Source organism: Arachis stenosperma, chromosome 8 (genome assembly GCF_014773155.1).
Source record: "Arachis stenosperma cultivar V10309 chromosome 8, arast.V10309.gnm1.PFL2, whole genome shotgun sequence".
In the NCBI taxonomy this organism is placed as follows: Eukaryota; Viridiplantae; Streptophyta; class Magnoliopsida; order Fabales; family Fabaceae; genus Arachis; species Arachis stenosperma.
In genome coordinates this window covers 45,681,774-45,699,888 of record NC_080384.1, presented here as the reverse complement: position 1 = coordinate 45,699,888, position 18,115 = coordinate 45,681,774, and the positions used below count along the sequence as shown (strand labels likewise).

Below are 18,115 nucleotides of genomic sequence, written 5' to 3'. Positions count from 1 at the left end.
TGATTAGTTGATTACTAACAATCTTGCCAAAATTGCTAGCTGGGACCGTAATAAGAAAACAAAGATACATCAACATTTGGATGAGTAGAATTCACTCCAAATGGATTTTATGATACACATTGTATATGCCTAAAAGTGCACAACAAAGCTTGATTACTAGTACACAAATGATACATTGAGATACATAAGAACATGTGATAGCATAAACAAACCATATAATAAGCGACATTTATAAATTTTTCTCAGCCATCAGTAACATGATGCATGTTCTTGATGGCTAGTGTGCTTATTCTACAGCTATCATGAGTTTTTTCGCTAATCTAAACAACCGAATGCTAAATAGTAGTTACTATTTATTTACCCTTCCTCATCATAATCTTCTTCATCAACTTCTAGTTGACCACCGAGCTGCGCAAGCTGCATTGAGTCGATGGCCATCTTGTCCACGTCAGAAAGGGACCAGCCCGGAATTTCCTCGTGCTTGCTCTCTTTTTCAGGTTCAGGTAATGAGGCACCAATTGCTGCTGCTGTGCTATCGTTTTTGTCCAGGTTTTGGTTTGTGTCAGAACTGGGAACAGCATTTGGGAGTGCCTCGGAGCTTTCAGTAGCAACGGCGGCGATATTCTCCTTTGGTAAGTCCTCAGACTGTGAACCATCAAATATTGCCGCAGTTGTGCTACTATTATGTTGACTGCTCTCCGGAATAGAAGCACGAGGCTCAATTTCAGGTTCCGGACGATATGCCTCTCTTTCTGCAGTTCTAGCTCCTCGGCCACGGCCTCTTCCTCTACCTCGGCCCCTTCCCCTTCCAGTACTACCAGTGTGGCCCAACTCATGCTAGAATAAAAGAGAAAAAAGAAACATTATTCACCAAAATAGATTGATTAAGAAGGCTTCTAATAGCGATGTAATATCATTCTGGTAATCTGAAAGATTTCAATTTTTTTTTTTAGTTTCAGCAGCACAAACTTTACTGAAAACTAAAGTTGTAAAAAAGAGAGAATTATATTAGGGAGTTCATTTTCCCATAGAAGAACTAGATACTATTGTGTATCTATGTTATTCAAAATGAAGCATTAACATAATCTTGGTTTCCGACTTGAGAACTAAAATATTTAACTGCGCTTAAATTTTTTAAGAAACTAACTCAGGAAATCTTGAGCAGGATGGAAAAGAAAACAGAGATATAAATGTTAGCAGAAGTGAAATTACCATTTTGCTCCTCTTAGCCTCTTCATCACTGTCGTTACAATCATCAGTAGCAGCCTTCCTGTACAGATCATTTATACAAATAAATCAGTAACTATTTGTATGCATCAATCAGAAGGGAAAAGAAAACTAAACAGAACAAAGACACTGGTCTTCAAACCTTCTTTTATAAATGACCCGATCATCGGATCCAGCTTCTGTATGGCCATGGCCATGGCCGTAGTCAGGAACCCTACTGACAACATCCCTCAGAAAATCAAAGACATTGTAGCTTTGTACGCAATGTTTTCTGCAATTTACATTTACCGTTTGTTAGACTTCGATTCAGAAGGAAGCAGGCAAACAGTAGAATAGCATAATGGAAAAAAAAAAATAACAATACACGAATAAATCAATCAAATTAGAGAAGATATCTGAAACAGATAACACAAATTACAAATGCTAGATATTTTCTATTGCCATCAATTCCTTAAGAGTTTTGGGTTAACAAGATGAACCCTCTAAATCATAGCACCAAAAACACAAGCTGAGCACATTTGGTCATTGTCAATTCAGAGATAGCTCTAGCTCAACAGAAGGGGAGATAGATTAATAGTCATTGACTTACAAATGCAATGAGTTCATGGTCTTTGCTCCTCTCTGAAGAGTTATTTCATACGTGCGGTCACATAGATCTTGCAAAAATAGCTCCAAAGCTTTAGCTGCAATGCATTCATGTCATCAACATAGTGTGAGAAAAACCAATAGCTTAAAAAGTTAACAAGACAGTGAGTGAAAGGAACTCACAGACTAAAACAGGAACTGCAAGTGCTATCTTTCCAACATCTTCATCTGCTTGCATTATCTTCTTTATCCGAGCCTGCAATTTAATGTTTCTATCAAATACCATGTGTTTTTACAATGTTCTTGATTCCTCAAAATACTTAACAAACAAGTAGAACATCCAACAAATCCTAAAAATTACACAATCAAAACTTAAAACTGAGTAAAAATTTCATACGAGCAGACTCTGTTCCTATCAACATCTTGATATAAGACAAGAACATTATTTTATAAACAGAATTACTATAAGTGTTTGAAATTATTACACCTTTGAATGTCTCTTTTCCAAGGATATCTTGTACTTTTGGCTTTTTATAAATTAGGAAGGGAACAAAATAAGAATAAAATAGTAGAAAAGAGCAACTATTTAGAGCCTAATTTATATGCACGGTAAGGATAAAACTATTAAAAAAGATATTAAACTAAAAGATTTAGCTATCTTGTATCCTTACGAGTATCGACACATGTTGAGATGATTTCAATGCATTTGTTTTGCATTTATTAAAAGAAAAAACTTATAACATTCAGTAACCCTAAATCCTAAACCAAATTACTCATCTCTATAGTTACATTTCATTTAAATTCAAGCAGCACAGAGAGAAGAAATGGATTACAAAGAAGATATAAATGGGGTGGAGAATTTATTATGCTGGTCCAGCGTCCACTCCAAAGTCAAAGACTTTTAATACCAAACAAAATTTACACCACCCAAAAACCCAAACATAAAAAGAAAAAAGAAAAATTCACAGTAGCCAAAGATCACTGAAACCCATCTAACTTAGAACTAACATATAGCCACCTGTAATTAACACAAGAAATAATTTTTAAAAAAAAAAACTGAAATTTAAGTGTTCAATCAAAATCAGCTGAAAAAAAAAAAGAAACCACTTTTTCAGGGGCTTCCAGAAATCCAAACAGCACAAACCTTTGGAAAGATCAAAACTTTAAATACAGAAGGCAGAGATCACTACTCACCGCAGGGAATCGGGTATCGAGCTTCTTCCTCATGGTAACAAGTTTTATGTTTTTTACGGGGTGCAGAGAATTAGGGTTTCGAAATTGGGGATCAAACGAAGCATAAGAAGGAGACCCAGAAAGTGAAATCGAAAGCTTTGAAGAGAAAGATTGTGGCCATCGTCAACAAGATGTAATCTATGAAACCCATTTCAGATCCGGAGGCTACTCTCTCAGATTCATTTTTCAATTCTAACGAAAGGAAGAGATGCCTCACTAACTAAGAGGGGTTTTGTTAAAGCTACAGTGCGGTTACCAAGTTGTGGAACAACCCAGTAGATGGAGAGCACATATGAGGAAGAAAATTGGTGATCGACGGTGACAGATGAAATAGCACTAAAGTAGCATCACAATTGAGAAGTGGATTTAATGCTATTTGTAAGTGTGTGTTTGATTTGCAAGACGAGTTCAATTTGATTATATTAGAATTAATTTCTGATTAAAATTAAATTTGTTTTAACGTTATTTTTGTTAGAATATTTTAATTTAAAAATAATTATAATTTAAAAAATATTATTTAAATAATAATGATCATAAAATTACTAAAAGGGGTAAAAATTAAATTAACTTTTTAATATTATTATTTTAAAAATTTTTATATTATAGAATTTTAAATTATAGTATATTATTATATAAAATATTATCTTAAATATTATATACATATTATAATAAATTACATATAATATATATATATATAGGGACGGACTTACATATAAGGAAGAGGGGGCATTTGTCCCCACAAAATTTAAAAAAAAATATTAATACTTAGAGTAAAGTAAAGTATTATTTTTGTCTCCAATATTTGGAGTAAGTTCTATTTGTGTTCCTAACATTTAAATCGTTCTATTTGTATCTTTAACGTTTATAAAAATGATTCAATGTTATTCTACTATCAATTATACTAACAAATCAGATTATATTTTTCAATTATTCTCACTTGGATGTATTCATTCTCAATTAGGTCTCACTTGGATGTGTTCGATTTTAATATTATAGCCACTATTGTGTTTAGATTCAATTATGTCCCTAAAAAAGTGAATTATGTAAATGTTGTAGGAATTAGTTTCAACATTTGATGAGCTATTTTTCGGAGTAGATAATCGATTATATCCCAGACATTTGTATTCTAACTTCGATAAGAGATTTTTAAAATTCAAACTAAAGCGCTCATGATGTGTAATTGACAGCAGGATAACATTGAATCACTTTTAAACGTTAGGGACACAAATAGGACTTACTCCAAATGTTGGGGACAAAAACGATACTTTACTCTAATACTTATATATATGTCTCTTCTTATATTACTTCAAAGTAATAAATATAAATGATTTTTTTGTGTTTTATGTTAAATTTTTTTGTTAAACTTAACATATAATAATAATAATAATAATAATAATAATAATAATAATAATAATAATAATAATTATTATTATTATTATTATTATTATTATTAAATTTGGATTAGTATAATAATAAATACATAAATAAATTCAAAATTAGTGATAATTAATTTTATTATATTAATTAATTAGTTGATAATTAAATTAAAACTTAGTTTTTAAATTAAATACAACTTAAATTATTAGTGATTTTTTAAAAAATTATTTAAGATAAAAAAATATTATTTATATATTAATATATTGTATTAATATTTATTATTAAAATAGTCTTGATTATAGTAATTATTTTGGTTAAAAAATTTATTTATACCATAAAGACTATAATAAATAGATTTAACAATTAAATATGAAATAATAAAAAATAAGATAATTTTTTAAGAACATATATAAAAAAATGCTATTATTATGTTAAAAATAAAAAGAAAGCCAATATAAATTATTGTTTTTATTATTTTGAATATTATATTGTGTGTAAAATTATCTTTTATTATTTAAAAATATTATAATAAGTGATTGTGTGTATATTTTTAGTCTTTATCAATATGTATAGATAGTTATAATTTAAAATTTTAAATATATCTAAATCAATTTGGGTTGGTCGAGTGATCAGATTAGTCGTTGTCCGCTTAAGCAAGTGTTGAGAGTTCGAATTTTATCTCGTATGTGTAGCAACTAATTGGCTAATTGCAGACTCTTAAATGAAATTCATATTCCTAACGGATTAGTTCTTAACTTGTTAGGTATTGTGAAAATCCAAAAAAAATATATCCATTTATCTAAATTTTATTATATTTTTACCCCCACTGCAAAATTTTTCTGGATCCGTCACTGTTAATATATAGTTATATACACATAATTGATCATATCTAATAATTATAAATTATAATAATAAAAGACAAATAAGTTTATAAAATTAAATAAAAATAATAATAAAATACATAAAATACGTTACAATATATAAATATAAATATAAAATTTGAATTTTTTAAATTTTAAATTTTTATTTTAGAAGATCAAGTGTGATCTTTCACTTTTTGATAAATAAAATAAAATAAAAATGAGTAGTTCATAAAAAAGAAAGAGGTAAAAAAAATAATAGAGAGAATAAATTTTGCAATCAATTTTCAATTATAAAAATTGAAAACAAAAGTTACAAAATATTGCTTTAAGTAAATATACTTTTGAGAATAAAAATTATGTTAAAAAAATCATTTAAATAAGTTTGTTCCAGTGTTCAAGACTTTTGAAGAGTAAAGTACCAACCCGGTCCCTGTCCATTTACCAAAATGTCAAGACGATCCTTAACCAAAAACACGTTCCATTACGGTCCCTGACCCTGAATTCCGTCTGCCAAGGCGGTCCTTCTGTCACTCTCACCGCGGAAAGTCGACGGAAAATGCTGAGGTGTGAAGGCTTGGGTGTGACACGGATGGCTCGGGTTGTGACGTGGAAGATGGAATCCTATCTGGCAAAATGAAATGGACAGGGGTCTTGCTGTCTTCGTCCCCAACACAAAAACGATGGCGTTTTGAGGCTTCCAGTATTGTTTATTAGACGAATCTGGTCGTCTATCTTCCCTGTTTCGTGTATGGAACTGATACCACCATGAGCAACATCAGAGAGCATGGGATTGGAAGAGATGCATCGGACGACGAGGGCAGGAGTATTTCTGTGAGCTCCGTTGGTAGTGCTGGAGCGAGGATGAAGAAAAGATTCGTTGCCCCGAAATGCAATTGTGGTATTCATGCAATTCTATTCATGTCATCAACACAGTCAAACCCTAAGAGGCTATTCTTTGGATGCCCAAATTTTAAGGTATGAAACAGTTAGTAATGTTGCTATTCATGCCAAGATCTGTAGCAGGCATGTCTGCATTAATAATTTGACTTTTCTCTTATTTTTACTGTGCAGACTGCACAAGGTCGTTGCAAATATTTTCAATGGTTGGATGAATATGCTTCACTGTGTGAAGAGGAGCAAAGAAATGATTGGAGTCCTTATGGTCGTTATCGAAATGAAAATCATTTTTCTGATGAAGCTTTTTGGATGGAGGGGAAAGTTACAAAGCTAGAGGACAGAGTTTCAGGGTTAGAGTTGCAGATGAAAAATTGTAGCCACGTTAAGTGTAATAGGTGGTTTAGTTATCCATTCACTCTTGTTGTGTTTGTCTTTGGAGTTGTATGTGCAAAATATCTCCTTTAGAGTGGATAACAGAGAGTTAGTTAGTGTATGTTGTTGGTTTTGTGTTGGAAGTTCCTGTTGCTGAAATAGTTGTATTGTATCACTTCACACTGGTAAAACCGATTTTATTAAATGAAACAGGTGTGGTGGTTATTTGGAAAAGTTTCATTGTGTCAAAATTAAGAATGTGTTATACTCGAATGTGTTATACTCGAATCTGTTCATACCATGAAAAGCAATCCATTAATAACTAATAGTAATATGTAACATTAACAACTACAAACAGCCACCAAATGTCAACATGTTGGTCACAAAATAACTCCAAAAGTGGGCAACATATAGCCCTATATACCAACATCAGCAACACCAAAATAAAAAGAGTATTATAGGCCCTTAATTCACATATGCTATCAAAAAAGAAAGCAAAAAACTGTTTGTGGTGGCTATATATAACATAGTTTATCCAAAAGTCAGCATCTTCTTTTAACTTGATTTAAACCTAGGACCACACTTCTAGTTCTTCCTAGGAGGCCTAAATCCAGGAGTGGGGATGAACTTGAATAGTCTTGATGCAGTCCCGGAAGCTGCTGCGGCTATTGTCTCGGCACTAAGTCCATGTTGTTGACTTGGTTTAGGCATCCCTGAACCAGTAGCAACATTAGTATCATTGTTGGGTGGAATTTCTGTGTTGGTAGGAGTGGGAGGCCTGAAGTGAGGTCCAATGACTGGGGGAATCTGATTCACCACAGAAGTTTGAACAAAAGTGGAGGAGATTGGTGGCCTAACAATTGGTTGCTTCATCCACTTTGTACTCTTGGGTTTGATAAACTGATCAAGCCTCTTCTGCTGCACAGGGGCCAACATACCAGGGTGCTGCTCCAGTCTCTTCTTGTGCATAGCCCTTTTCCTCATGATGTAACACCTCAAGTCTTCACACATTGACAAAATTGGCTTCTTTCTGTATTCAACAATTTTTGCGTTCCACACCTCACACATATTGTTCGTTATGTTATCAACCTTGGGGCCATGGCTGAAATAGGCCTTGCACCACACACCCGGGTCAAACCTCTGCATATACTCCCAGGCTCCCTCATTCAGATTCTTTAATCTCTGCATTGCACTTCTGAATTCTTGAATTGTTGTACAACGAGAGCACTCCCATACCATCTGCTTTGTTTGTTCATCTTTGAAATGTTTGATAAAGTTCTTCCAAATATGAAGAACACAGTTTCGGTGATGGGCAGTAGGGTTAACTTCCTTCATTGCCAGTTCCAAACCCTATGGCAGATTCATAACACAATAATTTAATTATAAACTGAACATGTGACATTTAACAGAATAACTTAACAGAAAATAATTTAATTATCATAAGAAGGTATACTTGTTAAATAACTTAACATAATTAACTTACTTTTTGTTGATCGGAAATAAAGTTCCAGCCATGTTGTGGAACTTCACCCAAGTCCTCTTTAAGTAAAGTTAAGAACCACTTCCATGTCTCCTTGCATTCATTCGGGACCACTGCATATGCAATGACATAGAAGTGGTTATTTGCGTCCTGGCCCACCGCACTTAGAAGCTGGCCACCATAACGTCCCTTCAAGAAGCAGCCATCCAACCCTATTAATGGCCTACATCCCTCCTTAAACCCCTTCTTGCAGGCATCCAAACTAATGTATAACCTATCGAATAGTGGCAGGGATTCAGGCTGGGGAATTACTTCCATCAAGGCAGTTGATCCTGGGTTACTTCTATGCAATTCCATCAGGTAATCCCGTGTCTTTCCATACTGTGCCTTTTCACTCCCAATGACAACCTCTCTCGCAACCTTCAATGCTCTAGCTACCATTCTAATGTTCACCTTCACATTGTATTCATCTATGATATGATCCCTAGCTGCACCTAGCTTCAGGTCAGGCTCTGTGAAAAGCTTCTTAACTAACTTATCAGTGACCCATGCTCTGTCAGCCAAGTTGCTACCAAAATCCCTTCCACAATTGTGTTCATTGTAAAGGGTTTTGACCTGAAAGCAACCTTTTGAACTGTTCCAGCTTATAAAAATTAGCCAAGGACATTTTTCACCTGCACAAGCTGCTCTCACCCTCAGCTTCTCATTCTTAATGTATAAAACATCTTTACCCTCGTGCACAAAATAATCTTTCAAGGCTTTCTTGAATGACTCCATGGTGGGAAACAACTGTCCAACCTTAAACTGGACCTCACCATATTCAGTGTCCTCATCAAAAGTATCATAGCCTGTTTTACCCTCATCTCCAGATGAAACTGGACTGTTGAACACTTCACTTTCATACTCATAAGGTTTCTCATACTCACTATCTTGCTCTGCTGCAGTTGGGTCTGGTGCATGGTATTCAGCTCCATTAGCAGCATTTGTTGTATCCTGCCCCCCAGGCCCATGTTGTTTGGAGCTTCTTGGGCCTCCCAGCTCTGGCCCAGGCCCACTGTTCTCCCCCTGCATATCTTGCCTACCAAGCCCCTCCTTTAGCACATGTTTTCTCCTAGCACCAGAGTATTTCTTAGTTGCCCTTCTCTTAGCTGTTTTAGGAGACATCTTTGGCCCATCTTCTGCTGGCTTAGTCCCCTTCTTCCTAGCCACACCAGTTTCTTTTCTTCCTTTACCTGTCATCTTCTCTTTAACTCGGGTCTTCTGCTTTTTCTTCTTCTTATTCAAACTGTCATCACTCCCACTGTCATCAGACTCATAACCAGGAGGAGGCGGTTTGTAAGCCTCATCCTCAGCGCTTTCGTATCCATCATCCGAGGAAGATGATGATGACCTAAGCGAATTCACATCACTGGCAATCACATCCTCCTCTACAATCCCCTCAGCAACTTCCTCTGGCAAGTCCACAGGATGATCAAAGTAGATGTAAAATTCATCTGTGTGCCTGTTCTTATCAATACCCTCCCTCAGTTCATTAATTTCTTTATCCCCATGAATTTGATGAAGGCCAGATTCCATATTAGAGGCAGTCATATCACACCAATACATTGCCTTAAACTTCACATAGCCTAACTCTTTAAACAAAACAACCAAATCAAAGTAATTAATCAGGTCAACATCCATTGGTGGCCACCTATGAACTTTTCCATGCATGTAGCTAAGATTTCTTTCACTGTCCTTAGTGAAATTCCCCCCATGGTGAAACACAGGGGTAACAAGACATTCAGACATCTGAAAAAGTGCAATAAAATTTTATTAATCCCTAAATAAAAAATTTTAACATGCAACAGAGTTTCTTCAAGCTTACATCAATTTAAACAGTCAAGCCTAATAATTTGTTTCAACTATCACTAATTTTTTAACTCATCTCTACAGTTTCATTTTCTTTAAATACATACAAATCCTAGGATATGGCAGCAGAAACACTTTTTTAACCTCTCTCTACCCCACCAACGCTAAATGCAAACAACAATGGTAGGAGAAGGACCACACACAAGCAAAACAGTGAAAGGGACAGTAACGACACCTACCTCAGCAATCACTGCGCAGTGTGCCAAACCGTCCAACTTCCGTCAAGAGCGCCGTCCAACAACCGTCCAAGTCTCCGTCAAGAGCTTCGTCAGCAACCTTGTCACCAAGATTTTCACCAGTCACCACTGCCTTTGTGGAGAACAGAGCTGTCTGCTAGGGTTTAGAATGTAATTCTATTACAGAGTCAAGGGGCCTTTAGGGGATAACCTATAAGGCGCGAAACCAAACGACAAGCCTGGAAGCCTCAAAACGCCATCGTTTTTGTGTTGGGGACGAAGACAGCAAGACCCCTGTCCATTTCATTTTGCCAGATAGGATTCCATCTTCCACGTCACAACCCGAGCCATCCGTGTCACACCCAAGCCTTCACACCTCAGCATTTTCCGTCGACTTTCCGCCGTGAGAGTGACAGAAGGACCGCCTTGGCGGACGGAATTCAGGGTCAGGGACCGTAATGGAACGTGTTTTTGGTTAAGGATCGTCTTGACATTTTGGTAAATGGACAGGGACCGGGTTGGTACTTTACTCGACTTTTGAAGGTACATTCATGTGAATGCTAAACATACACCAAGTATCCATGTGTAAAAGACTAAAAGAGACATGTAGACATGTATTAGAAAAATGGAGTTTTTAAGACTCGAAAAATATTAACGAGTTAATTATATAATTAAAATTGAGTTAAGAGGATTTAAATCGTCATTTGCGTTAAAAAATTAAATTTTATAATTTGAGAATTTACAGATAAAATTTTAACTTAAAAATTATTTAGAATAAAAGTATAATTATTTATGAAAAAAACGCGTATTAACGTTATAATTAACGGTATATGCTTAGAATTATTTTACACTGCATATGAGAAAAATAAAAGTGTAGAAATAACTATAAAAATATTTAGAATACAAACAGGAACATTTATCTTTAAAAATTTAGCCCAAAATAGCGCTAATGGGCAAAAGAACAAAAATGCCCTTCGCTTAAAAGAGTCACAACGTTGACTTCTTCCCCTACTTTCACACACACTTGGCCAAAAGAAAAAGAGTGAGCACGAGATTGAAAGGAGAAGAGAAAGAACCCAACCCTAAAGTACTATTTACCATCTCATTCAAATCCGTTTTTTCAAACTGAAACTCTGATCGACGACCTATTTGTGGCTATGTGTCGCTCTCAACTCCTTCTATGTTTTTATACCACTTTTGCGGTGAGTAATCACAAGAGCGTTACCCTATTTCTATATTTCTTACTAATTTCGCATTTTGGGGTATGTGATTGTTGAAATTGATGATTTTGATGCTTTAGGAAAAGCTCAAACTTAATTTCTAGTGGAGTTTTGACCCTTGTTCGTATAGAATAAGGCAAGAGAACTCTTTCCCTCCACTTTATCTAATTTGTGTGAAAAATCTAGTATGAACCATGTGAAATTTGGATGTTATTAGATTGAATAGAGTTACTTGAATGCTTGGCTTGGTTGGTGTGAATTAAGGCTTAAATTGAGTGCTTGGCTTGAATTAGTGGGAGAAGGTGGTTCAAGAGAATTGAAACCGCTGTTAATTAAGGTACAGATTTCGCTTTCAAATAATCACTATGTAATGCTATGTGAAATCCTAGACTAGTTGACTTTAATATATTGTTGGATTGATGTCGTTGATGTTAATGGTTTAGCATGAATGTGTGAAATTAAATGATGGTTTAAATGTTGAATGAATTTTGGGTCGGAGGCCATGATTGATTTAATTATATCTTGATATGTATTGATGTGTTGTGTATTTGTTGATGTTGAAATCCTTGTAGATAGTATGTGAAATTAGATTTGGGATGATTAATTATTGATTTTGGAAAAATTGTGTGTAAGTTTGTTTAATGAAAGGTTAAATGATAATTTAGGTGAAAATTGAATGGATGAGTTGTTGAAAGGTGAAAGATGGATTTGTTAGGCTTGGACTTGGATGAGGTTACTGGGTAATGTTTTTAAAAAGAAAAGGATTTTGAGTAGTATGAATTTTGAATGGTAGAAAATGTGTAATTTGATAATTTTGATAAATTTTGGAAAGTCATAACTTGGTTCTCAAAACTTAAAAATAGATGAAATTTTTTTTTGAATTAAAATTGAGAATGTCTACTTTAAGATCGTTGAAGAACCGAAGAAAAATGATTTTTGTAGAAAAAGTTATGGGTGTTTGAAAATTGGTGGTTAAAACTAGATTATACAGATTTTGCAGAGTTAGTGGCTAAACCAGGTTTACTGCGTACGCACCATTGACGCACCGACCAAGATAGGTTCCTGCGTGTGCACGATTGTGCTGATTTTTTAAACATGTTTTTAAACTGCTTGTAACTTCCGTAATTGTATTTGGACCTTGATTCTATTGGGAAAGAAATTAATGAGAATTAATGAATTTAAATTGGGATACTTACCTATAAAACTTGCAAAATAAAATCTTTTAAATATTGTGGAAATGACGGTTACGGCGAGAATGGTGGCATAGTCACGCTCATGAATTGAAAATGATTATAAATTTGATATGATAACTGAATTGGTAAGGATGTGAGTTTTGTCCTGTTTGCATTATTGATGAGGCACCTGCGCCTGACAAGGATGGTAGTTCATCCTGCTTATTCAGTGCTGCGGTGTGGATGTGGGAGATGGTGGTTTTGTCCCGCCCACATTCTCTCTGATCGTTAATCGTGGTCAAACACTATATCCCGGATAGCACTGCCTTTAGTGAGAAGGTGACAGGGTACTCTTTCTCTGAGACCAACTTGTGATAAGTTTGGGATGTTCCTCCTGGGATGCACGACAGATAGACGATATCTAGGTTAGCTACCCGATGTGTCGGGTCTGTCAGTTTAACCGGCACGTGAACTCATGACTAAAAGGACAGGCATCCATCATGTGCATGTGTTTGCCATTGTTTGGGTGTGCATAATTGCTTTGATTTGTCTATTTGATAATCTTGTTTAACTGCTAATTGTATTAATTGTTCTAAATGTTCTTATTTGTGATTATTTGGTACGAATGTTTGTTTGTGTTAGCATTCCATTAAAAGTGTAGAGACTGAGAACACTGAAGATGACTGTTGGGAGTGAATGAGACTAGTAGTAGATTAAAGTGCCTTTACTTTAGCAAATTTAACCCTGTATGGATTATTTAAGACCGTAGGTTTGGATTTCTATGAAGTTGAAAATCACGATTGGCTAGAGAGTTTATATTTTCTTATGTAATTTTTATTTAGAACTGTTATTTTAATAAGAACCTTTGGGTTCTCACCCGTTATTATTATTCTATTTTTCAGATATAGGATGTAACATACCATGCTGAGAGTGCGAAAGTTTCAGGTGACGAAGCGAAGAGGATTACTTTTGAGATATTTTATTTTGACATTAGAGTTTTCTCCACTTTTAAAATTTTGTTGTATATGACTATATATTCCACTTAGAGAATTTTATTTAGTAGACTTTCTATTTTATATATTCTCTAGTATTGTAATATTCTAGTCGATTTTTTTTGTTGGTCGAGACTAGTAATCATTATGTATATCTATTTTTATTTGAACTTATAAATATGTATATTCTGTTTTTGTATACGACGTTTATCACTTCAATAAGTCCGTGTAGATTTAACGATTTTTCGTTGTTTATTTTCTTCACGAATTTCTTGTTATGATATTTTTCTTCTATATTTATATAAGTATATCTCTTTTAAGTGTCGTAATATCTCACCACCGTTCATTTATGACTATAATGTAAAGTTTTATGTGATAAAGTATTACAGAATTAATATTTAAATTAGTCCCTAAAAATTGTATTGAATCTTAAATTTGTTTTTATTGTCTCAATTTGAATCCAAATTTTTCAATTCATAATTTACATTAGCTTCTCAAATGATTCCTATTAACGTTGTACTGATGTCTCATACTGACATAGATAAATAGTGTCATATATTTAGGGTAGTGCTATGGTGCTGATAGTAATTTTTTTCAATACATGATGAAATGAAGTGGCAAGAAGTAACGGTGGACGCGTGGTTCACCTGTAGCCACAATTGGGGACAACAGCTGATGCACAATAGATGGGTCACAATCATCCGTCAGTTGAAAAAAAATAGTTGGTGAGATTTGCAGGATAAATTAATGCATCATTGAAAAATTAATTAAGGGTTAAGGGAGATAATCTCTCGTGTCCTTTTTTGGGTATGGCCATACTGACTGGACCAACAAATGCTCTTTTGAACATAACACTCAAATTGGGCCATGAATATAAAGTTCACAAGAATAATAATAATAATAATAATAATAATAATAATAATAATAATAATAATATATAAAAGACAACTACGAATTTATTTATAAATCCTAAATACAAATTTTATTTTAATAAATACATTAAAAATTAAAATACATTAAAAAATTATAATATATGAATTAAAAGAAAAATTTAGTTATAACAAATTTTTTATTTTAATTTATACTAATTTATTATGTATGTATTCAATTTACTATATATATTTTGTACATAATAAATCGAAATTCGATTTATATGTAAATACCTAAAAATTGAGTTTTCTTGATTCGATTTATATAGATCTATTTAGGACATATATAAAACTAATTTCTATTTAAGACATCGGTGTAATTTTAGTCTCCAATCAATTTATTAACATAAATTATCATTATTTTTAAATCCAATATATATATATATATATATATATATATATTAGTTTTATTTTCTCATAAATTTACTATTTTTTTTAACTTTTAATGATTCATTAATTACTTTGTATTTACTGTGGTCTTCAAAATTTTTATAAAAAATAAAAAATCAAAATCATCAAATTACAAAATACTAACAATAATTATTTTTACTTTTTAATTCTTGAATATAATTTTACTTTATTTAAGATAGTATATTTAATACAAAAAAATAAAGCATACCAGATAATAATATTTTAATTTTGAATATTGCATTGTTATTGTCCATGCTAATAATGATATTTTTTATTTTTAGATTTTAATTTTTTATGTTAATAAAGAATTAATTTATATTCAGGAATTAAAATATTATTATCTAGTATGCTTTATTTTTTTGTATTAAATATACTATCTTAAGTAAAGTAAAATTATATTCAAGAATTAAAAAGAAAAAATAATTATTGTTAGTATTTTGTAATTTGATGATTTTGATTTTTTATTTTTTATAAAAAATTTGAAGACCGCAGTAAATACAAAGTAATTAATGAATCATTAAAAGTTAAAAAGAATAGTAAATTTATGAGAAAATAAAACTAAAATATATATATTGGATTTAAAAATAACGATAATTTATGTTAATAAATTGATTGGAGACTAAAATTATACGGATGTCTTAAATAGAAATTAGTTTCATATATATCCTAAATAGATCTATATAAATCGAATCAGACAAACCCAATTTTTAGGTATTTACATATAAATCGAATTTCAATTTATTATGTACAATATATATATAATAAATTGAATACATACATAATAAATTAATATAAATTAAAATAAAAAATTTGTTATAACTAAATTTTTCTTTTAATTCATATATTATAATTTTTTAATGTATTTTAATTTTTAATGTATTTATTAAAATAAAATTTGTATTTAGGATTTATAAATAAATTCGTAGTTGTCTTTTATATATTATTATTATTATTATTATTATTATTATTATTATTATTATTATTATTCTTGTGAACTTTATATTCATGGCCCAATTTGAGTGTTATGTTCAAAAGAGCATTTGTTGGTCCAGTCAGTATGGCCATACCCAAAAAAGGACACGAGAGATTATCTCCCTTAACCCTTAATTAATTTTTCAATGATGCATTAATTTATCCTGCAAATCTCACCAACTATTTTTTTTCAACTGACGGATGATTGTGACCCATCTATTGTGCATCAGCTGTTGTCTCCAATTGTGGCTACAGGTGAACCACACGTCCACCGTTCCTTCTTGCCACTTCATTTCATCATGTATTGAAAAAAATTACTATCAGCACCGTAGCACTATCCATATATTTAAACAATATTCAACCAGATGGAATAGAATAATGAAGTGTATAGTGTCATATATTTAAACAATATTTAACCAGGTGGAATAGAATAATGAAGTGTCTGTGAGTGACACGTGTCTTGCTGATAAGACAATAATATCACGTAGCATAATACAATTTGTTCATGTCACTAATATATTATCATTGTAAGTTATTCCAATTAACCTCCGAATATCTACTCGTAATTTATTTTAGTCCCTAAAAATTAAAATACACAAATCAAATTAGTCCTTAACACATGGCATTACCGTTTACGTCAACAAGCTATGTGATAATAATAGGCACTTCATTATTCCTTCCACTTAGTCAAATGTTGTTTTTATATGCGATACCAGTACTAACTACATGCATTAGCACGATGTTAACGAAAATTATTTAAAGGATTAATATGAGTTAGGAAGTGAAAATTAAGGGTCTAAATTGAGACAATTATAAATTTTAGAGCCAATTTAAAACTCGATGCAACATTTTGGAGGCCAATTTAAGTATTAACTGACGAAAAATATGTAAACATACCAATTAAAAACATGGACCCTAACATACATTTAGTGTTTGCTTTTTGAGACAAAAGAGAAGAGAAAGACACGGCTACACAAAGACATATAAAATATGTATAATGCCATAATGATGGTTTTTTTAAAATAAAAAAAATCATATTTTCTTAAAATTTATTTTTTAATTTTAATTTTTTAAATACGATTTTTTTTATTTAGAAGCGAACTCTCTTTTAATTTTTTTTAATCCCCCGTTTTCAATTCATTATCATCATTTTCAAATAGTATATAGATCTATAAATAGTATATAGGAGTACATAAAAATACACAGATAACAAACATGGCTTTTTCAAGAATTTCTTTTAATTATAAATTAAAAAATAAGCCATATTTAACAATGGCAACTATTATCATTATCTCCAGAAATATACAGGTACACCGGACTAAACCTATTTAACAAGAATTTTTTAAATTATACTTTGTATTTTATTTTAAAATATGACTTATTTTTTTAAATTTATAATTTAAAAAATCCTTGAAAAAATCATGCTTGTTGTTTGTGTATTTTTGTGTACTCCTATATACTGTTTGTAAATCTATATACTATTTAGAGATAATAATAATGGATTAAAAATGTGAAAAAAATTAAAGGGAATTCGCGGGAGGTTAGGCGAAATCCGGGAGTGCGGCAAACTTGCTTTAAATACAAAGAATATCGTATTTGAGAAATTAAAATACAAAAATAATGTTTTGTAAAATAATAAATTTTTTTATTTTATTATTGAAAAAAATCCCTTTTGTTGCAACCTATTATAAAATGAATGTAAAATTGTTTTGCAAAGGTGACGTTGGTTTCGCACTAGGGGGGTGTAATTTCTGTAAGGTTTTGTTAATTACTTTAAATTTTTACAATTAACTGTTGTATTTTGTCGTTTTCATAAAAGGACTCCATGGCCCAACGGATAAGGCGCTGGTCTACGGAACCAGAGATTCTGGGTTCGATCCCCAGTGGAGTCGTGTGTTCTACTTTTTCCCCTTCAACTTTCGCTTTTCAATTTTTTACTTTTTTTTTTTTGGTAATTTTTTACTCAATTTTTTACTGTCCTATAGATTGTCTTCACACGATCCCTATTTTATTTTTAAGTCTTCATCCAGACCAGAAAACTAACATAGTAATGTAACCTACTATAATGGGCTAAATAACTGGGAATAATCCATCAAGGCATCAACAATAAAAACACAAATCATCAATGTTCAAGGGACCTCTAGCAATGGCAAAAAATAAAAGTTCTTACCAAAAAATAAATAAATAAAAGGAATCCTCCAGCACAATTATACGAATAACTGATAACTGAAGAAAAAAAAATTTGATGAAGACCAAAAGCCCAAAAAGATAATATTATGATATAATAATAATAAAAACAAA

General features: G+C 32.1%; 1 protein-coding gene and 1 non-coding gene across 2 annotated transcripts; one reads left to right on the top strand and one right to left on the bottom strand.

The window, feature by feature from the left end:
• Nucleotides 1–65: 65 nt before the first annotated feature.
• Nucleotides 66–3,371, bottom strand: LOC130945148 (uncharacterized). Its single transcript, XM_057873842.1, has 6 exons — nt 3,007–3,371; nt 1,996–2,068; nt 1,817–1,910; nt 1,370–1,498; nt 1,213–1,270; nt 66–837 (listed from the first exon to the last, which is right to left on the bottom strand). Exons 1-6 carry the CDS (start codon nt 3,037–3,039, stop codon nt 358–360), a joined length of 867 nt encoding a protein of 288 aa, XP_057729825.1. The 5' UTR covers nt 3,040–3,371; the 3' UTR covers nt 66–357.
• Nucleotides 3,372–17,633: 14,262 nt separating this feature from the next.
• Nucleotides 17,634–17,706, top strand: TRNAR-ACG (transfer RNA arginine (anticodon ACG)). The gene has a single exon. It is a non-coding gene; the product is annotated as a tRNA-Arg (tRNA).
• The last annotated feature ends 409 nt before the right edge of the window (nt 17,707–18,115 follow it).

Excerpts from the sequence above, each read along its gene's own strand:
- LOC130945148 (XM_057873842.1), bottom strand. The coding sequence starts at position 3,039 with ATGAGGAAGAAGCTCGATACCCGATTCCCTGCG. Across the intron at positions 1,911-1,995 it reads TGCAGTTCCTGTTTTAGTCT|CTAAAGCTTTGGAGCTATTT; the intron begins GTGAGTTCCTTT and ends AATGCATTGCAG. Across the intron at positions 1,499-1,816 it reads ACCATGAACTCATTGCATTT|AAAACATTGCGTACAAAGCT; the intron begins GTAAGTCAATGA and ends TGTAAATTGCAG.